The sequence below is a fragment of the Anabrus simplex genome, chromosome 4, assembly GCF_040414725.1.
Source record: "Anabrus simplex isolate iqAnaSimp1 chromosome 4, ASM4041472v1, whole genome shotgun sequence".
In the NCBI taxonomy this organism is placed as follows: Eukaryota; Metazoa; Arthropoda; class Insecta; order Orthoptera; family Tettigoniidae; genus Anabrus; species Anabrus simplex.
In genome coordinates, this window is record NC_090268.1 from 20,948,448 (window position 1) to 20,973,138 (window position 24,691).

The following is a 24,691-nucleotide window of genomic DNA, read 5'->3' on the forward strand; positions in this document are numbered from 1 at the left end:
CTTACTTCTTCAGAAGGATATGACTTTTATTCAAATTCCATGGGCACAGAAAATCCTGCTATTCTAAGTAACTATACTTCTTCTGATGACGAGGATTATGAATATGAATGTTCCATGACAGGCGAGGAGATTCAACAAGCAATGAAGGGAATAAATTTTGATACTGTCCCTGGCCCTGATCAAGTATTTCTTAAGGTCATTAAGGAAATCAGGTGTTCGAAAATCATTAGTATTATAGCAAATATAATGATAACCTGGGATTATGTTCCGCGAAGTTTTAGAAGAGGTCGTACTATCCTGTTATTTAAATCAGGAGATCCAAATGTAATTAGTAACTGGCATCCAATAACAGTTTATTCTATTTTAATAAGGATCATTGAAAGAAGTCTGGGTAGAAAAATTAGATCTTTCATTGATTTGTCAGCCGAGCAAAGAGGTTTTGTGTCTACACCAGGTACATTCATATTCATCATTGTTTAACAGTTGTCTTCAAGACGGGGAAACTAAAGAACAAGAATTGTTGCATCACTTTTCTAGATGTGTCCAAAGCATTCGATAGTATTAGTCATAATCACCTGGAATATGCACTAAAGTCGACATCTGTTCCCAAGAAGCTGAGGTCTTTAATAATATCTCTTTTCAAGAATAATTAGGTTCATGTGGAAATAGACGCGACCACTCAAACTAAGGAAATTCAGGTTCATAGGGGAGTAGCTAAAGGGTCGCCTCTATCGCTTCTTCTGTTTAATTTAGCAATTGATTTCATATTAAGGGAGTTAAACGACTTAGAACATGTTTCCCAATTCGGCTACAATCTTGTGCAAGATATCAATAACATGGCAGTGCTAGGTTTTGCTGATGGTATTGTGTTAATACCTAAAGATAAAAAATCAGTAGTGCTTATGATTGATACAGTTAGCCGATGCCTTTCTGAAGTAGGGCTCACACTGAATATTTCTAAATCAAAAGCTACAGGTATTGAGAATGGGCAATTGATGAATGTTATCAGGACTGTCAGGGGACTGCAGGTGTCATCTATTGATAAGCAGGAAGACCTTAAATATTTGGGTGTTACATACAACAGTGAAATAATATTAGAAAAAAGGAACATTATAACTAAACTAAATGATAATTTATCGAGACTTGTGAATTCAAATTTTCTTAAACCAGATAAGAAAATCAATATTATATATAAATTTATAAATTTATTTTTATAGTGTCCAATAATGGACCATTTATATTGGTATTATAAAGAAAGGAAATCTAGGTGCATGAATATTAAGAGCTCAGATGGAAAGGCACTTCTAGGGAAAGAAGACAAAGCAGAAAGATGGCAGGAGCATATCCAACAGTTGTATCAAGGTAATGATGTAGATAATTTCGTTTTGGAACATGAAGAGGCTGTTAATGCTGATGAAATGGGAGACCCAGTTTTGAGGTCAGAGTTTGACAGAGCTGTGAGTGACCTAAATAGGAACAAGGCACCTGGAATTGATGATATTCCCGCTGAATTACTGACTGCCTTAGGAGAAACCAGCATGGTAAGGTTATTTCATTTAGTGTGCAAGATGTATGAGACAGGAGAAGTCCCATCCGATTTTCAGCAGAATGTTGTTATACCTATTCCCAAGAAAGCCGGTGCTGACAGGTGTGAAAACTACCGCACTATTAGTTTAGTATCTCATGCCTGCAAAATTTTAACACGTATTATTTACAGAAGAATGGAAAAACAAGTTGAAGCTGAGTTGGGGGAAGATCAATTTGGCTTCAGAAGAAATGTAGGAACACGTGAAGCAATCCTGACTTTACGTCTGATCTTAGAGGATCGAATCAAGAAGGACAAGCCCACGTACATGGCATTCGTAGATCTAGAAAAAGCATTCGATAATGTTGATTGGACCAGGCTATTTATGATTCTGAAGATGATAGGGATCAGATACCGAGAACGAAGAATTATCTACAACCTGTATAAAAATCAGTCTGCAGTGATAAGAATCGAGGGCTTTGAAAAAGAAGCAGCAATCCAGAAAGGAGTGAGGCAAGGCTGCAGTTTGTCCCCTCTCCTTTTCAATGTTTACATAGAACAGGCAGTAAAGGAAATCAAAGAGAAATTTGGAAAGGGAATCACAGTCCAAGGAGAGGAAATCAAAACCTTGAGATTTGCCGATGATATTGTTATTTTATCTGAGACTGCAGAAGATCTCGAGAAGTTGCTGAATGGTATGGATGAAGTCTTAGGTAAGGAGTACAAGATGAAAATAAATAAGTCCAAAACAAAAGTAATGGAGTGCAGTCGAACGAAGGCAGGTGATGTAGGGAATATTAGATTAGGAAACGAAGTCTTAAAGGAAGTAGATGAATATTGTTATTTGGGTAGTAAAATAACCAACGATGGCAGAAGTAAGGAGGACATAAAATGCAGACTAGCACAAGCAAGGAAGAGCTTTCTTAAGAAAAGAAATTTACTCACTTCAAACATTGATATCGGAATTAGAAAGATGTTTTTGAAGACTTTTGTGTGGAGCGTGGCATTGTATGGAAGTGAAACATGGACGATAACTAGCTCAGAAAGAAAGAGAATAGAAGCTTTTGAAATGTGGTGTTACAGAAGAATGCTGAAGGTGAGATGGATAGATCGAATCACGAATGAAGAGATACTGAATCGAATTGGTGAGAGGAGATCAATTTGGCTAAATTTAACGAGAAGAAGAGATAGAATGATAGGACACATCTTAAGACACCCAGGACTTGTTCAGTTGGTTTTTGAAGGAAGTGTAGGTGGCAAGAACGGTAGGGGTAGACCAAGGTATGAATATGACAAACAGATTAGAGCAGATGTAGGATGCAATAGCTACGTAGAAATGAAAAGGTTAGCACAGGATAGGGTGGCATGGAGAGCTGCATCAAACCAGTCTATGGACTGATGACTCAAACAACAACATTATAAATTTACTCATTCGGAACAAATATTTCAGATTCCCTTTTGGGAATCACCATCTGTATCATCTGATGGCCAAGCAGGCATCAATTTTTGATAATGAGACAAAGTCTCTCGTAGTGCATTGGCACTGCCGGTGGCTACAATTAGCCTACACAGTGGCCTCCACGGTATGCACTAGCCAACGTCTTGGTAGGTGTGCTAGGTACCAACTGATAAGCCCAGCCTAGCACGCAGGGGCGAAACGCTGGCAACCAAGAATGAGTTAGCTGGAAAATTTATAATGTCCAATAACGGATCATTTATATTGGTATTATCTACAATACTTCAAACATTTCGTGAAACTTCTGTTATCTTGTGGAGCTTGAGGTGTTACCACTGAATCAAGCAGTCAGTGAGGACATGGTTAAGATTAATGACGAAAGGTCTGATTGTTAAAAGAAAAAGTCATTGTTAGTGTTGTGTAATGCTTTTAACCTTTCCTAAAGTTTTATTCATTGAAGAGGGAGAAGATTCCTCAGAAATGCAACTTCTTTTTCATTTTCTCTCATTTTTTCAAGCCATCGCACGTCTGTTCTTCAGTGATTTGCAAAGGTTCACATCCAACTGCTGCAGGAAGTGTGTATTATTGGAAGTAAAAGTATAAAACTGATGTCAGACTTTTCACAGAATCATGTCATTCATGGGGAAATATGACTACCAAGGTTTCTCCAATAACATAATGAATGGCCTTTTTCTTAAAATATGAGACAATTGTTATCAAAATAATTTTCAGTTATTGGTAGATCAAACTACCTACTCTTTATTTTATTATTAATTCCCGGAGGTCCATCTTTATGCCACTTGTTCCACATGTATGTTCAGGATATGATGGAAGCATTTTTCTGTTACAAGTGACTAAGATCTTTACATATTTACTTGCTTTACTGAAATCCAAAGTATGTTCTATAAGAATTTCATCATGGTTTTGCTATTAAACACGACTATATTATTTCTATGCAAAAATATAAAAATTGTGGAGCAATAATATATTCAAAAATAGATTTACAACACAAACTTCTTTCACAGTGTTTTTTCTTTCATATGAATCATTGTTAATATAGCCCACCCTGGTGCACCTGATTGTTAATGCTTCAGGTTTATATGGCCTGACTCCGTGGTTAGCCGGTTTGAGCCCCACTGATTTAAAAAATGTTCACTCTCAGAATGATGGCAGGCAGAGTAGGAGAGGTATTGGTATACAATTTCTAAAAACTAGATTATGCAATACCAATATAATACCAATATAGTTGGTCCGTTATTGGACATTATAAATTTTCCAGGTTTCCTATGGGAATCAACACTTTTGTCACTAGATTATGTGCCGAAGGCCTGGATTACATTCCAGAGCTCTCCGCAGAGTTCAAATGGAGTGAGGGCAAATGGCGTTATTGATGGGGAAATGAAGCCTTGAGCAGATTCCTTGGTATTATTCGGCAAGAGTAGACTGTTTGATGGCCAAGCAGGCATCAGTTTTTGGTAATGAGACAAAGTCTCTCATAGTGCATTGGCACTGCCGGTTGCTCCAAGTAGCCTATGCAGTGGCCTCCACGGTATGCACTAGCCATGCATCTTGGTGGGTGTGTTATTTACCAGCTGATGAGCCCAACTTAGCACACTAGGGCGAAACTTTGGCAACCAGGAATGAGTTAGCTGGAAAATTTATAATGTCCAATAATGGACCATTTATATTGGTATTAAGAGTAGACTGCCGTCACAAGTGTTTTAGCCTCTTCCTACATCATCATCATCATCTTCTTACACCTAGATTTGCAGGTTTCCCAAAGGTGTCAAATAGAAAGACTTGCACCAAGTGAACTGAACATGTCCTCGGACTGTCGCGGCACTAAAAGCCATACGCTAAGTAAATAACAATGGTTAAAATTGGTTTCATCACAAATTAGAATGTTACTGTTTTTTAGAGAATACTGTCAGTTGAAGTTTTTCAGAGTAGCTTTTCACATTCTTTTTAGGTACTTCTGCTCAGGACCTCTTGATGTTTTCACTGATGCATACGGTAAGGAATCTGGATTGTCATTTTAGAAATGGCAAAGCCCATTCCTTGCTGGATAAATTAGCCTTGAAATGTTTCTTCCGGGAATTCTGCGTATTTAGCAGGTGTAGGAGAGAACTCCCAGTTCCCTTTGCATACCAAAGCGACCAGAATTTTATCACCAAGACGTCGGCTACTGTTGATGGCTCTTGGTTAGGGATAGCATTGACCTCTGGCAACTTGGTGGAGTAGTCCGTGGCCAGGAGTATGTAACGATTTCTGGCCCGGTGTCAGATTCAGGGAATGGCCTGGTGATATCTATCTGGCCTGTACTCCTGGTATGTGGGCCTCGGCTTGCAGTGCAGGTGTTACACATATCTGGCATGCCCTCTCGATGTCATGCCTCAGGTGTACCCAGTAGTATCGCTGTTGGACACAGTCTAGAGTCTTATTCACTCCCAGGTGGCCGGCAGTGATGCCCACATGCAAATCGGTCTCCACTTCTTTCCTCATACTCCCAGAGTTTACCGGCTGGGCAGAGTTCTTGCCGTCAGTTGACTCCCACTCGCAGGTTAGCGCCCCTTTGTGGACCTTCAGGAATGTCCACTGGGCCCAGTACACCTTGTAGATCGGACCGCGCTTGGTGATGTCCTTCCATTTCGGTTGCTGCTCTGATGTGACGTCCTGCAGAATCTGCCTTATGTCCTTGTTCTTCAGCTGCTGCCTCCTCAGGGTGGCTTCTTCTTTGTCTTTTTTTTAACTCACTTTTCTTTACATCATTTCTATTCTGTTCTATTCTTTTGTCTTTGTCAATCTCTCGTTGCATTTTATTTCTTCTACCCTATTCCTTCCCATATTCTTTGATTAATCTGATAAATAAGGAACTGATTTATATGTACTACTAATAACGTATTGAAATGTGAATTATATGTGGACTAAAAATTACAAAAAAACAATAATTTCTGTCCAGTAATAAAGTCCAATGGAGCTAAATAAAGTAGGCCTACATGAAACATAATGTTGCACTTCTCATTGTAATATGAACAGAAATGTTTTACCTTCTGGAAAGTGAATCTTTTATTGTCTCTCACGACAGATTTATATTGGCTGAACCTATGTTCAGCATCAGAAGAGTTCATCTTAGGAAAGAAATGTGGTTGAACTTCACAATGTCTGCTGAGGTTAGGTCCCAACATTAATTTCACGCTTAAATCGCCACACAGCATTTCAGCATCCTTTCCAATTTCTTGACATGCAGAGTTCTTTGAAAGTACAATATTCAACTTCATTTTTGCTACATCTGCAATTTTACCTCTGCTATGATTAAGTTGTTCTGCAGTGAGAATGAAAATCCACAGCCTGTTTCCAGTCATTTGACCGGGTCAGGAATGAGGATAGAAATTGTACCGGCTGCCGGAGCCTGGGGGGCAATGATATGACTGACAGATGAAATGAAATGATATTGGAGAGTGTTGCTGGAATATCAAAGGATCCAGACAAAAACCTATCCTGCTTCAGTTTTCTCCAGCACAAATCTCACATGGAGTGACCAGGATTTGAATCACTGAACCCAGTGGTGAGAGGCTGGTGCGCTGCCACCAGAGGCACTGAGACTTGTTCCGTAGCATTATTTACAATTTTGAAACTTTCAGAAAGTGACAGATGCCAGCTTTTGGAGCCTTTTGAGTGCTTGTGTGATGCATGGAAAATTATGCCGATTGTAACTGAAGTCATTCCTCACATTTATCACAGACAGTGTTTTTGCAGCGTCAGTTGAGGCTGCATCTTCAGAGTCCATGGCATGCAGAACATTCTTAACTGACTTTATATAATGTATTCAGCATAATATTCAATTGCTTGCAGCCATGTACCACACCTAGTCAGTTGACTTAGGTTGCAATGGAATTTCTGGATATATTTCTTTCAAAAGATGAACGCTTCTGTAGGCTTTGAGAAAAACTTCTTTCACTGAGGAAATCTATATATCTCCCTCTTACCACTTCTGCCACACATGAATGGATACTCTTAAAGTGTGAGAATAGCTGTAAATCTTTCCATGGTGGACAAAGTCTGCCACATAGATAGGAATAATAGTAAGTTGTACAGAAATAACTGGAATGAAAACTATGGTAAATACTTTCTATCACAGTGTTGGTTCTATTTCTGTAGAATCCTTTAAAATAACGGTGATAAATTCTATAGGTGTTTGAACCACATTATTGAATTTCAGAGAGAGAAGAAAGGAAAGAAATGGCAGTACATTTCCATTGGAAGTCGATTTGAATATAGGAATGCCAGTGCATTATTGATACATAGTACAATCCATGAGCTGAAGTCACTGAATTGTTGTGAGTTACCAGTATGCCTTACACTGAGTGTCTGCAGTTAAAACGTTTATGCCTATTGGAAATAATATTTTGTGTCATTTATTCATTCTTTCATTCATTCTGTCACTTGAAAACAATTTCATTGAAATCTAAGGGCCATCTTTTTTTTTATTCAGCACATCTTGTTAGAGATGTTACAATTTGAGTTTTGCCATGCCATACATCTGCTGATGATTGAATTTCACAAAACTAATAATTTAATTATTAATACTTCAATACCACCACCACCATCAATTTCCTTTTTCTGGCTCCTGCCAATTATGATGTTAATGGCAACTTTTGATCTAACCACCATTGCTGCTTCTTAACTGTGTTCTAATTCAGTTTCCTCCATATTAAGCTGTTCTTGATTGAGTCCATCTACCGTAGTCTGTTCTCCTCGTTCACCTTCCTTCAGTCCATCGTCCACCTTGGTATCCTTCCCTATTCCGTCCCCTTAAACATGTCCTGACCTCTCAGTTAATTACTCTGTTTTCTTGGAAAGGTTTTCAACTCTGATTTCCTTCCTGACATCTTCATTTCATACTCTGTCCTTTCTTGCTTTTCCTATGATCTTAAAAATGTCATCCTGCTGACCTGAATTTAACTCTTTTGTCTGTTCATAGTGTCCATAACTCTGCTGTCGGTATGTCCTATACCTCACCTCTTTGTCTCTTTAGTATTTTCTTCTTCCAGATCAAGTTCCTCACACTGTGGTAAATTGCGTTCCCCAGTTGTATCCTTATACTGATCTCCTGTGTCTGTTTGCTTCCCAAGTTACTGTAAAATTTCCACAATATTATGGTCTTGTCTTCTCAATTTTTATGACATGTTTTCCTTCTGTTTCTTCTCTGGTCAGCACCATTGTCTTCTTCTTCTTATTGTACACCGTGTCTGTCTCTCTGTCTCTATCAAATTTATTGTATTTTAGCCTGCAGGTGTGTTTGTGCTGGAGAACTCGAACATACAGTATGAAATGGGCACAGGGATTCCATTTGCATTTTCTGTCACGTTTCGAGACGAACCCGACCGGAAACACATGTTTTCGGGCAGATCAGAATCGCACATCCAGCAGTGGGTTGTTGCCATGAAGCAAGCAACGTAAGTATTTTACACATCGCCTAAAATTGGAAGTTATTGTACTCCTTTTTCTTTCTCTTGCACTAAAACTAATGTTTATCATATTTCAGATATGAATACTGGAGATCTCAACTTATCCTTCTTCAGACCAAGTTAAATTCAATGACAGGGAAAGTAAGCATTATGTTTATTTTTTAATTTGCTGTTAATATTGTAGTATTTTAAATTCTTACTTTACGCATGCAAATCTAGATTTTTTTTTGCTTTGTATGTACAGTTGTTCAAATAAAAAAATGAGCGAATGGTATTGCGCAAGTTTCTCACCGGAACACCTTTTTCTCAGAAACACTTGAACCTATATATATATATTCTCTAATACAGTATTTGTTGTGAGCAGAGCTGTATTTAGGCGGCAAGAGTTAATTGCTCTAATAGTTTGAAAACTGCTTTTTAGAATGCACGCGCTTTTGTAGTATTCTAAAGCGAAAGCTCTCGTCATGAATAATGGAATTTCGTGTTCCGCTTATGCAAAAGCTGTCGGTTATAATATTATAAATACCACCACAACGTTGAAACACAGCCCTCAGGCGGCGAATACACGCCGCCTAGAGATAACCGCGTGTGCCTTGTAAACTTTTTGAGGGACATCCCAATTTGCAACAACTGGCTTCAATGACTGGAAGCATGGAAATAAGCGGTTAACCATTACAGTCTGGGTCTTAATATCCCTAACAAACGTTCTCGACCGGGCATTTCTAAGGAATTTTAAAACATTATATCTCTGTACCTGTAGAAGATATTTGCATGATTCTTTTTTCTTTGTGCTTGTTTGAACATCTAGTTTTGAAAAACACTGTTTGTATCATGTCAACTGTTACTTGACATTTTTAAATTGTTTGTATATTATGCCATGTTTTGCGAATGGAAAAAAGGTCTGACGGATAACCAAGCAAGTACAGTTTTCTGAAATACTGTTATATACACCTTATTTTGCTAATATAAAATGTGCATTGCAATTGCAAAACAACAACAATGAGTACAATATAAAAATATTTTTTCAATAATAGTAGTAGTAATTACAATAATGAAAATGGGAGATCTTATGAAATTTTATTTTAATTGATAAATTTTGTCAAAAGTTACTGAAATGTAAAATTATTGTTCCATTTACCACAAAAGACTTCTGAGAAAGAGAAAATACAGTCTTGTAAACAGACAACTTTCCTAATATGTAGACAATCTTACGTATTCGCGCAGATATGAAATACGCGGGAACATGCGCTAGGCCGTAAAACGAACTCCAATCATAATGAAATGTACGAAGTTGTTTCGAATTCATATGTCAATAATATGTTCGTTTGGGCATAAACTTATAATATATCATAAAATATCGAAAATATCACTTTCGTCAAGCACATGTTTGCCGCAAGAAGCCATGTCTTAAGAGCTCACCGAGTGACAACATCTACTGATGCATGCTGATCGAAAATATCGTAAATTCTCTGACTTAGATTTATAATACTGCCATTTGCTTAAATACTCTCATTGCTAATACATGAAGAAACACGATGTAACCACCAGAATGCGTGCATAGCTCGTTCTCGATTTTTAGTGAAGTGTCAAACCTACTACGGGCTATGCTTACAGCGCGGCCTGAGCGTAATTCCGGCCGCTGCGAGCTATGCTCGCAGTTAGACCGGAAAGAGTTAACGGAACATGCGAATTTCCACTCTCATCGCGTAATTGCGTGTCCTCATCCCGAAGTGGTGCAGCTCTTTTTAGTTGAATTCAGTTGAATTGTTGTTGTTATTATTATTTTTATTGTTATTATTATTGTTGTTATTATTATTATTATTATTATTATTATTTAATGGATGTTTGGTATTTTACCTTGGAGGCTTTGTACTGTATTAGTTTATTCATTATCAAGTTTAAGGGGGTGCAAAGTTATTTGGGCTCAGGGGTGTCGCAGTAGTTAAATTCGGCCCTGGTTGTGAGTAACCACAGGATTTGTGTCTGCATGAGAGGTTAAAATTACGTCTGATAAAATGTTAAATGTGAGAAACATACAGTACCCTGCGCTCATTCTTTCTTTTTAGCGAGCATACATTTAAATAATGTTTTGCAGTTAGTATAAGTTGCCAACAGCTGCCCATCTTTTTGAGTTCTCTGGTCCATGAGAAATTTACTCTTTTGTTTTATTTTGTGGTAGCTGATGCAGGATATTTCTAATATTGATTTAATTTGTAGCTAGGTGTGTTAACCGGTTGATTAAGTGCTCAACTCCTTGTCGAATTGAATTCCAGTGCAGTTGATTGACATTTCAGAGTACAATGCAGTCCTGAGAATTGAAGCGATGCACCGAAAAGTGATCTAACCGGCATTTGTACCGAAAGTGAGGTTTCATCGGAATAAGATCTCTATGGACGTTCCTGCATAGTGGCGTAGTCATGTGGAAGAATTCGGAACTTGTTGCTGTGCTAGAGGGTGGAGAACTTCTGTCTCGTGCAGAAAAGGGATGTAACTCCAGTCCAAGATGGAGTTTTCGCAGTTAACTCATAATAGAGATTTTGGTGGTTAGACCCCTATTTGGCGCATCGCTTCAATTTGTGGTAATTAATGCATGAACTTCCTTGAATTAATGAAAACCACAAGTTATATGCAGTTTTTCTGTTGTACCTAGTAGAAACTAAACCATTGGTTAAAAAATTGAAATATATTGTATAATTAACCAAAAAATAATAATTATAGCATTTTATGTTATATTGTTACACACACAGAGAAAAATATTATTACAAAATATAGTTTGGATTTTGCCATTATTAATATCTAACAAAAACAGTCTGTCATGTTTCGTTTCTTAGAAAATAATTGTCTATTTTTTTAAAATTTGGGATTGTAAATTTCTCAAGGAAACTATATCTGAGAACAAAGTCATTTTGATATATAACAACACTAACTTGGCTCTGTGAAAATACTCCTGCACTCACTATCATGTATATCTCCATCTTCCTCACAATCAAATTCTATACAACATCCGCGTCACTTTGATGTCTGAAACCATAATTGTCTTTAATCGATGTCTAACTATTCAATTATCGTATTTACACGAATAATCTTTGCATCCTAATTTTAGGAGGGATCATTTTGAAAGAAATGAAATAAACTAAAATTCCTTCCATTGAAAGACTAACGTAGGCATAAACAAACATTTCATATCACTCCCCAAGTTCCACATGGTCTTTACGCAAATATGAACATGGTGGATATAGCTACTTTGCCTGACCATATTTGAGATGATAAAAATGCAATATCACTGCTATAAAATATATTTGCCATGAAAATTAGCAAGTAGGCCTTCTTACACGACAGGCATTTCATTAATCTGAACTTTCAATAGGCTTAATTCGCTGTCGATAAGAAGATTCTTTGTCTCTTGCATCACTAGAATCCTGTTCTAAATTACTTACAAATTCATCACACTCCGCATCTAAAACACTCCTCACACACGGTCTCTTTTTGCTCGGATAGTAATACGACCAGTGGTGGATAATTCTTTTCGTGCCATGTACACATTTGGAACAGACACATCTCCGAACTCGTTTGTTAGTTTTGCAGTACAGTAAAACCTCGTTAATTCAAAGTCGTAGGGATGAAAAATTGTGACTTCAAATTACGTGACTTCGAATTAACCGCCAACTTGTAATTCAGAAATGCCAACCCTTCCCACGATCGTCCGGCTCCGTCTGTGTAACAAACACGTTCAGGATGCTGCTCAAGGTTTAAATTGAAGTGGGAATTCATCTCTATTTATATCACGATCTTACATGATCAAAGTAAATTTCCCCGGAACCACCTAACATCAAGTGAATAAGTGTCACCCACATAGGCAGCATAAAACAGCACAAATTTATCATCCCGGATGTACACAGACTGGACTATATAACGAATTGCCGGAATTTTAAGAATTTTATATTACAGCAATCAATTGTAACATAATTTTAACTCATTTCATGTATCATTACAGTAATATATTTTATAATGTGTTAAAATGTGTTTTAGATGTTTTAGGAATACAGTGGAACCTTGGATTGAGAGCATAATTCGTTCCGGCAACATGCTCATAATCCAAATCGCTCGTATATCAAAGCAAATTTTCCATAAGAAACTATTGGAACTCGGATGATTCATCCACAACACAAAAACATTTATTCGCATAACATTTCTCAAACAAAATATAACGTAAAACAATTGAACTGCACTTTACCTTACAATAGAATCATTGTTGGTGTGAGGGAGACGAGAGATGACATGAGAAGAGTTACTGTGTAGCACGAATTTCACTAACGGAATCACTGCTATCGGTTGGCTCATTGGAAGTGTTTTCTTTTCATGCAACTTTAACGAGGAACCTGTCCAATGACTGTTGCTTTTGCTTCTTTTTGGGGATTTCATGAAAATGTGACATTGCATTGTCATTGAACAGATTCATCCACTGTAATCATCTCCTTCTTCCGACCAAATTCCTTTTTAGCCTTCTTTTCGTTCACAGGGCCCATCGTTGCAGAACAGTTATATCACAGATGACAGAAACAAAACATGTACACTCGTACGGTGTTGACTATGCCAACTGAAGTCCAGCGCGGGAAATGAGTACACACACTTTCCCAGGGAAGAGAGTGGCAGGGGGAGGGGAAAACAAAGGCACAGGGGAGGTGGAAACGTTCGTACACGTGACGCTCGTATTGCGAAACCTCACTCGCTTGTCAAGTTACAATTCATTTAAAATATTTGCTCGTCTTGCAAAACACTCGTAGACCAAGTTACTCGCAATCCGAGGTTCCACTGTATGTATATAATTGTTTAATTTTTACTTAAGGCTGATGATGGCACATAGATGCCGAAACTAGTACCATTTGACATGTAATTGAATCACAAATAAAACGTCATTTTATTGAATAGGTGGACCTTGAGAAAGACTTTAATTTTTATTTTACTGTATTACGAGATTAATTTGTACTAGAACTGTTCTTAAAAAATATATTCTTTAAAAACAATTTACACTGATATATACAAACATATGGTACAATTTGGCAGTGAACTTGCTGATCCCGTCATAGTGCAATGACAGGCGAAACATGTACCATACTTAAACTTAATATAATGACAATGTTATAGTCCTAAAGAATTTACTAGTATTGAATAGATGGTTTCAATAAATTACTTGTTTAACATTTAATAATTACAGTCAAAATGAAAGTAATCACTTGCAAATACTGGGATAAGAATAGAACGGTTATACAGTAGAAGTCCGTTATAGGGAGAATTCATAACAGCGAAAAATTTACTCGCTATAACGGATTGTCGTTATATCCGATTTTTGTATAAAAGTTGGAAAACCCTTCATGCACATTAAAATCGGTATGAAACGGCAATCAGTTTGTTCAAAACTTGTGTTTCTGCAGATGATATCCACACTACGGCTTACTTGTTTATTTGTTTGTTATTTTTCGTAATCCGATACTACGTGAAAGTGTATGTTTAATATCATTAAAAAATAAAAGTACCGTATTTCTCCGAATCCAAGATGAACCCCACTTTTTCCTTCAAAAAATTTAAATCAGGGTCAAAAAGATGTTTGTAAAATCATATAAATGCCTTGTTTTACAGTGGCCTTTGCATTTTTAGACTATTTTTAGACGCCGAACATTGACTTTCGCCACTCCATATTTCTTTTTTTTTTTTTTTTTTGCGGCTGCACAATTATTCTTTATTTCCGCGGGTTTAAGGACCATTAACTTAACATTGGCGTCATAATACGGAAGAGAACTCATTGAAATTTTTCCGGCAATACCTATTCCATTGCAAGTGACTAATCTCATGTTTTAATCCGTATTGTAATCTGTTGATATACAATAATAAAGTTTTATTATGAATCCACCTGTTCAATACATTATGTTGTCACATTTAAAATAACTTCATTAGTTAAAAAGTTATATATGGGACATGTTTCGCTCCCTTATAGAGCATCATCAGCCAAATCTGAATCTCGAATAATTGTTATTTACGTAAATAATGACTTAAGAACTATTAGAACATTTTTGACAAACTTAAAACTTATTCTATTAGAATATCATAAAATATAAAATCTTTGTATACATGGCTTAATTACATGTGCTTAATAGGAGGATACATTAAAATTATGGAAGAGAGCGTACTAAAATATAAAATAAAAAAATATATATCATGTCCAAAATCTTAGAAAGACATGAAAATCAATCTTAGGAGCTAAATTTGAGGATTTTCATGGCAATGAGATCTGTTAAAAAAGTTATTTATCCCTTGTGGATTAGAGTCTATAAAATTCACATTTATCGTCAATTTGATGATTGAACTTGTAACAGGATAAATGTTGGTCTTCAAGAAATTTAAATGCTTGTTGTCTTATGACCTCAGCGAATGCTGTTCAAAAGATATGTTCTTATAGATGTCAATGTACAATAGACGCGTTATGTCTCTGCCACTGAGTAGCCATGGCTTTTCTAAGAATTCGAAAGGTCGCATGTTTTGATGCCATTCTGTAGATTTGAGAAACACACAGGCACTGTACAACCGGTTGTCGCGGCTAGCGATGTGTAGTAAAGAGGCGGTCATTTGTCAATGAGTTCTGTGCGCGTGTGAAAAGAAGCAGCATGGTTACCGTGGTAGTTGCCAGTGGTATCCATTAACTTACTGTTAGGTAGCGAATGCAACAACCCTTGAGTTTTCGTATGAGATTCTGAGGAAAAAAAAAGTCTTGGATTCGGAGAAATACGGTATCACTCCAGAGATATCTGTGGCAAACACCTCAGCTTTCTTCTTCAAACAGCGTCGCCTAACCGTACGGTATATGTAGCCTATCATGAAAACATATCTGAAACGCATGTAGAGAAATAACCTCCTCGCGAAAAATTTACATGTAAATAGCCGTAACTAGATGCGAGAAGATATGAAATATCCTCTGAAATCAGTGATGTACTCTGCCATATCTTGAGGTGTATCACATTCTTACTTAATTTCCGTATATAACAGGGCTGGCCACAACGAGGCTCGTGAGCTGCATGCGTTTTTTCTGGCGTGGTATTCATAACTTACCTGAAAGATGGGCGAAGTGTGTAGAAGCCAATGGCCAATATTTTGAATAATCAAAAAGTGAATTTCCATTGAAAATTACGTGTTTTCTTTATCACAAAACCGGCAAAGACTTGCACATACACCTGGTATAATGGCATATGCAGCAGAAACCTGGACAGTGACTCAGAGAGATGAAAGTAGAGCACAGGCTGCTGAAATGAATTCCTGGGGAGTATCGTACAGAAGATAAGGAGGGGTAGAGTGAGCAATGAAGAGATAAATGGCAAACAAATAGAATAGATTGAGGAGGTTTGGACATGTTAAGCGGTTGACTGCCAACACAAGCACCGTGAAGACAGGTGACAGGAAGAGAGGATGAACTCTGTGAGGAACAGCATAGGACAACAGAACCTGGACTGGTGGAGAGATAGGACAGAGTGGAGAGGAACCATATTTGCCCCCACCCGGCAGTCGGAGAACAGGAATTGATGATCATGATTATGATAATGATGGAGTATATTTATACCTACCTTCTCCTTGCAAACTTGCCATTCATAGAGTAATATGAAAATTCATTAAGTCATTGATGAATTAATGACTCTCCTTTTATTATTATATGCAATACATATCTTATTTTGGTGTACTTATTGCGAGAGAATGTGACGTGATACATTGAAAAGGACAGCGGATTCATGTTCAGTGGCTGAGAGTTAGTTAAGATCACCAATCACACCAGTGGCTGCAATAAATAAATATAAAATATGAATATAAAATTTTAAAAATTCAAAATGCTGGGTAGTGTTTCAGCTCATTGTCATCATCTGGAGTGGTTTTCAACCACAGGCTGGGTCTGCTTGGAACATAGGCCTCTCGATTGTTTTCTTCTCTCACTGTCATTCAATTCCCTCCTCTTGCCTCGATGCTCTTCTTTGCACCTTTCAGCCATCTGTTCCTCGGTCTTCTTCTAGGTCTCTTTCCCTTCAACTCCATTCATAACATCTTTCTTCATATCCTGTCTTCTCACATTCTCTTAACTTGTCCATACCACTGCAGCCTTGATTTTTCTATCTTTTCCTGTAGGGGCACCTCGTACCATTTCACGAACTGTCTCTCATTTCTTACTCTGTCCATTCTTGTTAAACCTACTCAACACCCTTGAAACTTCATTTCCACTGCTTGTGTTCTACTTCCCTCTCCTTCGTCACCCTCGTGTGTGATCCATACATCAAAACTGGCACAAATTAAGTGTTGCAAATAATTCCTTTACATCTCTGTGGTACATCCCTATTCCATATCAATCCTTCCACATTTTTAAAGAATTGATTTGCACATTTTCCTCTGTTATTGATTTCCATCCTGTTTCCTCCATTTTCTTCAGTTACACTTGCCTGGTATTTAAAGCTTTCAGCTCTTTTCAACTGCTCCCCTCCTAATGTCATACCATTATATGCTTGCTTCTTGTTTCGTGTTGTTAGCAGCACTTCACTCTTTTGTGCTGAGAACTTCATTCCATAAGATGACACAACTTCCTCCCGTACATTGAGCTATTCCTGCACTTCACTGTCACTGTTTCTCCATATTAATAGATCTGCAAACAACACTGCTTTCATTCTTTTCTCTCCAGTGGCCTGTGTTTTATCATCCATCACCACTATAGTAGAGGTGAGAGGGCACTTCCTTGCTTTACACCATTTGTTAACTTAAACCATCCAGTAGCGTTATCAGTTCATATGTGTAGTGTTGTGATTGAGTGCATGTGTAGGTTAATTGAGTACTTTTATAAAGTCAAATGATATATAGTCCTCCTTTCCCTCTGTGAAATAAAATAATTCAGAACGTGAAGGGATTGGCAGTTAATTTACATTCATTTTAATTTGTAAAACTCCACGAACCTGCTACGCAGGCGTAGCAGGGGGAGAGGTGATACTCCCACGTGGCGCGTCCCAGGTGGCGGATAGGGGGGTCCTAACCGGCTTGCCGGCGGACTTGAGGGAAATAAAATACCTCTCGCGGACCAAACACACACCCCTTGTGGGTGGGGGAGGCAGACGAATAATACACCCACGGTATCCCCTGCCTGTCGTGAGAGGCGACTAAAAGGGGCGACCAAGGGATGTTTAACTTGGAACCATGAAACTGCTTTTGATTCGTGCCATCACGCGGGAAACACCAAGGGTTGCTTTTACTTGTGCGTAGTACCACTACATTAAGTACGAAATTGGTTTGTGATTAGTAGCACACAGGAGCACCGCGCGGTCGGCTTTTGCAGTACCTGTGAATAGTACCACCATATGAGCAGGACCATGGGATGATAGCTACCATGGTTCTGCCTTGCCTATGATTAGTACCCACTATATGAAGAACACCACGGGATAGGGAGAGGTCCCTGTGGTTAGTACTCTTCTGTGATGAACACCATAGGTTTGCGTTGCCTGTAAATGGCGCCGCAAATTGGGAAAACATAGGTCTGTATTAAATGTCGAATTTCATAAGCTCTGAGTAGTACAATTATGTGTGGAATGCCGCAAGTCTCTGCTACTTTTGATTAGTATTGTAACAGGACAGCTACCATGGTTCTATTTTGATAGCGATCAGTACCGTTATGAGGGGCCGATAACTTCGATTTAAGACCCCCTTTTGACTGCACGCATAATCGATTCAGTGTTATGCTATAGCAGTAGTCCCTTGGTCAGTAATACTATTTTGTCACATCAGTTTATGTGACTGTGCGACATTGCGGGTAGCAACCACTGATTGTTTTAAATTCATGTCCATACATTCATTCTTCGTTGTCACATTTTTGAATTCTGGTCAGTGGAGAATTTTAGACTTTTAATATGTCATTCCATTTCGTCTCATTTCGTACCATTAGGGGCCGATGACCTAGATGTTAGGCCCCTTTAAACAGCAATCATCAATCAATCAATCAATTTGTAAAACTATTGATTCGTATTTTAATGTTTTATAATAAACATGTTACTGTCATTAATGTCTCAGTGTTGCTACATAGAATAGCTTGTAATGAGGACTTATTCTCCTTGCTAGATGTGCTCTTATTAATGAATTTACTGAGCAATTGGGTGTGCTGTTTTGGTCACGTAGCTATCAGCTTGCGAAAGTGGGTTGGAACTCAACTGTTGGCAGCCCTGAAGATGGTTTTCCCTGGGTTCCCGTTTTCACACCAGGCAAATGCTGGGGCTGTACCTTAATAAAGGTCATGGTCGCTTCATTCCCACTCTTAGCCCTTTCCCACCCATCTGTCGCCAGAAACCTTTGATGTGTCAGTGCAGTGTCTAACAAGTAGGGAAAAAAAAGAAGAGAAAATTAGCATATTATTATAAAAGAAATTAATTTAATTTATTGATTTGTTTCAGGATCCCTTACTTCTGTATCCGCACAATGAGGGTACAGTTAGGGATATTCAACCTTCATATCGTCAGCAAGAGAAGAGTGTTGGTAGGAATTCCTCCACTTTTCAGAGCCATGTACAAGGAAATGTGAACTTAAATAAAGTCGTAGAAATCTCATCAACGTCCAGTTTTCAGAGTCATATCCAACTAGGCAAGCCTGAAGAATCACTCTCTCGTCAGTCAGAACAAGTAAATTTCATTGAACTTTGAGAAAATCCTGAAGAAAATTTCTTTGTTTATAAACTTTCTATTCTTGGACATTTAATTGTTGAGACACTTTTATATTTGTCATTGATATTTGTCATGACAGTAGATAGGTGAATAAACTGATGTGTTGATTTACAAATTGCTTTTTAGTGACTGAAAGGGAAACATGCTGAAGTTATCAACATATACCGAATAATTTGATAGTTTAAAAAATATATATTTCTGTGTTTTTCATGTCTTGCCTTTTAAAAAGTTAATGCCATTATGCTTCTATTTTGTTCACATTAGGTATTGTATGAAATATAACTTAATGTTTAAGCATGAGCTGTGTTATATTAGTGGCTATTTTCCAGGTTCTTTGAATGTGTCATTAAATTCCTTGCTATGGTCTTGAAAATTCTAAGTAAGGAAGTTAAATTTCTAGAATTTTGAACATGGCTTTACTTCTTAGCAACATACATATTTCTGTGATGAGAATGAGGTTTACCTATGTTGGGCTGCTGGTAATAATCTCATTATTTCTCTTAGGATTTTTTAAATGGTCAGATTACTTTTGTTCTTTCTAATGAAAAGTCATTCTGTCCTAGTGGAAACCACAGAGAGGTACAGAGTAATGTATATCATCAATTCTTTAGTGCAGTTTTAGCTGTGAAACAAGGACCTAAGCTTTGATATCAGCCACCGGGGATTGTGCTGTCACCTCTTTTGTTTCTAATTGTTGTGGACAAAATTGTAAAGGAGGCAAAGGAAGCATATGGAAATAGGGAGATGAGGTTAATACAATTTGCAGATCATATTGTGGTCTGGAGAGGGAGCAGCAAAGAAGTACAAAAACAGCTTGATGCACGGAACAACAAAATGGAAAAGTATGGTATGATAATCAGCTGAGAGAAAAGCAAGACCTTTGTGAAATCAGGAGGAGAAAGACAAGGGAAAGGCATTGTGAAAATTGGTAGTCAAAGCCGTGAAATTGTTGACAGTTTCAACTTCCTAGGCAGTGAATTAATGCAGAATACGAGGCTGGACATGGATATTAGCAAGAGATAGAATAGGCAAGGCATTCTACCAGAGTGTAAGAAACTGCGTGTGGAGTAAAGAAGTAGCGAGAAAGTGTAGAGAGATAATGTACAAAATTTATTATGAACTCGTAATGACTTGTGCCCCTTTCAAACTCTGTCAGGTGTTGAGAATGCTGTCTCTCACGAGTACGCAGCATCTCCATATCCTTCACAATGATCACTCAACATCTGGCGCTGTTCATGGCCCTTATATACCCTATCAGGTCTGGTAATAATACTAAACACGAACAGGATTAATGCACTCTGGTGGCCGTTCTACTGTCATGGAGAATTGCAACTCTAATCATTTACATACCCGTCGATGGTGTGTACGCGTACAAAGTTACATTGACACCGAACATTTCTTCTGGGTACTTCAAATTTCTGTCCGGCAGTGTATTTGATGTAGACTTGTGTAAAATCTTGTGATATGGGGAACATGCACACCTTGTGCATACTTATCAGTGGTTTTCTTTTTAACATTCACCGTAATCATCTCCTTATTATTCCCTTATTCTTCAACTTTTTCTTCTTCATGAGCCCTGTTGCTGTAGTAAATTTAGGCTACTAAATAACAGTCACTACACTTGGACACGGATAACTTTTTGCACAAGCATGATTACAGTAGAGTACGGTATGTATACCGTGGTATTGGTCTTGACTATATGAACAAGGCACAGTGACGTTTAGCAGACAGATCAGTACTACTCGTAGTGCAAAACCTTGCTTCTTTTTCAAGTTTGAATTCATTTAACATTTTTGCTCATCTCATACCCTCTCCCTGCTGGGGTCACTGACCTTCCACACTATTCCTGCCATGGATGTCGGTTTAACTTTCACCAGGGTAGCTGTTGTGGTGACCTCTTGCATAAGTTAGAGCAAGTTGGCTTATTATTTTCGATAATTCGTCAATGTTCAATTGGGTCTTTTATTTAAATTTCTGATGACTGGATTCAGAGATAAATTTATTTTGTCATGTTGTTCTGTAGCTGGCAATATTGTTGCTGTCTTCTCTTGTTTGGTGATTCCTTGATGAAATATGGAAGTTTAAATAAATCTTTCTTCTCTGGCCAGTCTCTCTCTTCTTGTCTTGTGTGAGGGTGTGTGAACCCCACTTAGCTGCCAGTCTGTCATTCTGGTGAGCCGTCTACTTGAATCCTCTGCTCCGCAATATTATGATGAAATGGTCCAATGTCCCTAGAGTCCTGTGTTCACGTACTGGTTGGGTACAGTATAGGTAAATTTCTTTACCATCACCATCACTAAAAAAAGTGTGTGTTTTTGCTGTTACATAACCTGCTATGAAATAAATGATAGAATAAACTTATGAAGATCTTTTGTTGTCGCCTTGGTGAGCTAGGTTTCACCTTACAATATTGTGAAGGGCACCATGTTATAAACCATTGATTGAGTGTAGAAATTCAGAAGGAAACCAAACTCTCATGGCATTGCTTCTTGTGTTACTCATGTAAATTTTAGTTGTCTTTTGTTTAATTTGTAATTCTTGTGCATTACAGTTGTAAACAAAATACTTCAAACCAAAATCTGCAAGGCTTTTAATGACACTAGCATAGTAATATATATATATATATATAATTTTAATATTTTCAAAACTATCCTTAATATTACTCATTTTCCAGTTAGATATGTTGCAAATATATTTCACTAGATTTTTGGTATGCTGTTTTTTTCCAAGATCTAACAGTTTATATCAAAAATAGCTTTCAGTATGTGTATATATATGTGTATAATTGTTGTTTTGAATTATTAATAGCCAATGATGCCAGAAAGCTGACATCTATTCCACTATGTACTTAAATAATGGCACTAGAATATACTTGAGTTCCTTTACACAGGACAAAGTGCAAATGTTGCTCGATAAAAAGGAAGTATTTCAGGCAGCTGGTCCTGTGTGACAAACTTCATAGGACCAGATGCAGAAAAATACTACAGTGAAACCTCGTTCGTGTGTTCCTCATTAATACGTTTTCCCGCTTAGCACGTCAGAAATTCAAAGTCCCGATTCTCATCGTAGTAAATCTATATAAAAACTACCTCACTTATCACGTCACAAATTTTCGCTATTACCGCTTAGTACGATCGCAATTTTCCTAGTCCTGAAAAAGTTACTGTATTTGTCATCTCTTCTGAAAGACATGATTTCCAACTCGGGTAATTGACGTAGCCATAGTTGACAATTGCTGTAAAAGGCCTTCCTCAACTTCAAAGGATAAGTTGCACCTTTGCGGAGCAAGCCCTTAGCCTCAGAAATCTTCAGTTTTGCTTGCTGGTTAGCAGCGAGATTGCTGAATAGCAGAGTGAGCCTATTTTGCATTCCATTCAGAAGGTAGAAATGTATTTCATGTTGAGCAGCGGTACCAGATATTGCGGATTGTCCATAACAATTATGAATTTCACTTCGTGATTACATCATTACAGTCGAAGGGGAAAAAAAAGGAAAAGTAAAAAATGGTCAACCTTCCTCATTTCAATGTTTGTAAGTTGGCAACTAAACATATTTGGTCGTCACTTCCTTTTGTTTCCCGCGAGTGTTGTGAAATCACGGCCTGCTACATAGATATGCACTGCTCTCTCAACTGGAATGACTCATCAAGTCGGCTGTGAGGTAGGCTCTACTCCTTGCTACTCCTTGCTCTGCTGCAATTCTCTTTGGTTCTCCAGTGCACGCATTCGGCTCTCTTTCTGTTTTGTGTGTGTGTGTAGAACGAGTGGTATATTTAGCGCATTTCAGTTCTAATTATCCTAGCCATTGATTCGAAAAGAAGTGATTGGTTTTGTAAAATGAAGCGGAGCAATTGTCGAATTGCATCTTCTTCTAAGAAGATAGCAGTGTTACAGAAATATTGAGACGGTTACACAAAGGAATGGCCATGTCTACTTGCTTCTCGTGTTAGTGAAAACCACGTGTTCTGCAGTGTGTGTTCGTGTGATTTCTCTGTGGCTCACGTTGGACGTGATGATTGCAGATGACACATAGAATCCAAGAAACATCATACATGCGGTGAATCAAAATTATGAAACCAATCTGTTTCATCGTTCTTCGTAAAAGGTAATGAAACTGTTGTGACAAATGCCGAATTGCTGTTTATATCATTTCTTTTGGAGCATAATATTCCGTTATCAGTTATAGATCACGCTGGAAATTTGTTTTTAACTCAGTGAATATATTTCTGCAACAAGATGCTCCAGTCGTACATCTTCTTAGGAGTAAACTTACTGGTCTTTTAACTGACCTATTGGTCAGATTTGTTCAGCCATGTTCTATTCAGTCAGAATCTACCTCCCTTTTGAGTGTTGAATTCAAGAGGAGGAAATACCAGAAAGCCAATGAGGACTTGGTAATTGGAGCAAAAGCTAGGGCATACTTCAAGGATAATGATTGTAATGAAGAGATGTTTTATAATTCTGCAAGAGAGTTTTATATGGCAGCTTGCAGTTCCATTATCAGGAAATTTCTCCTTGGATGATGAATTTCTTCATCATGCCGAAGTTGTAGACATCCCTCTCAGAATGAAGGTTTGCTATTCATCTCTTGAAAACTTTGTTCAAAGATTCCCAACTTTGGTCAAAGAAAGTGAACATGACAAACTTGAAAAGGAATTTGCAGTTTACCAGTGTGATACTTTCCCGGAATATATCGTACATGGACCTAACATTGATGTGAATTGGGGCAACATTGCAGAGCTTAGAAATGAAAGGGGACAAATTAAGTATAAAACCTTAAGTAATGTATTTGCAGTATTAAGTGTACCTCATAGTAACTCTTCTACAGAAAGAGTTTTCAGTGTTGTTAGAATAAATCAGACAGAATTCAGGCCTACATTAAGTACATCCACACTGGAATCACTTATGGTTCTGAAGACGAAAATGTCATCTCAGGGTGAAGTATGTTTCAAGAAAACCTACAATGAAAAGCAGCTGCTGGGAGCAAAACAAGCTATGAAGAATTTTTATCGCAGAACTGACAGGTAATGAGCAAATTTTATTGTGTAACATGATGTACTTTAGAATAGATTGCTATAAGAAAGGGCAAACAGGGTGCTTTGGATTTGTCTCGTAAACGTTTACAATGGGGGGGGAGTTAAAAATGGGAATACTGATAGCCCCCTTCAAAGGTTGGCACCTCTGGTTGAGTGAAGTGTAGCTAATATTTGTCGTGTGATACGGTAGCCTATATTTGGATTAGGAACATAATCGTGTGAAATTGACTAGCGTGGTGTATATTTGTCTCGTGATAGCCTACTTATGCATACGGAAAATGTCGTAAAATTTCTTAATAATGAAGACAAAATTAAAATCTGTCAAAAAGTGGGCTGGCATAAGCGCGCAGATGTCGTGAATATTGAAACTCGCACCTTTGAGTTTCGACTCGATCACTCAAGTTGGTCGAAGTTTTTGTGTGATCGACAATAATACTAGATATTTTTGTTTGCCTCTGTGCACATGTTTTCATATTTGTTTAGTGT

General features: G+C 37.7%; 1 protein-coding gene across 1 annotated transcript in view; it reads left to right on the top strand.

Annotated features, from left to right (window-relative positions):
* LOC136872357 (pleckstrin homology domain-containing family J member 1) overlaps positions 1-22,942 on the top strand; it is a 33,753-nt gene extending 10,811 nt beyond the window's left edge. The window contains exons 3-5 of the mRNA XM_067146166.2: positions 8,268-8,437; positions 8,527-8,590; positions 18,904-22,942. Coding sequence (XP_067002267.2) covers positions 8,268-8,437; positions 8,527-8,590; positions 18,904-19,149 — 480 coding nt within the window. The 3' untranslated portion in view covers positions 19,150-22,942. The remainder of the gene's footprint in view (positions 1-8,267; positions 8,438-8,526; positions 8,591-18,903) is intronic.
* The last annotated feature ends 1,749 nt before the right edge of the window (positions 22,943-24,691 follow it).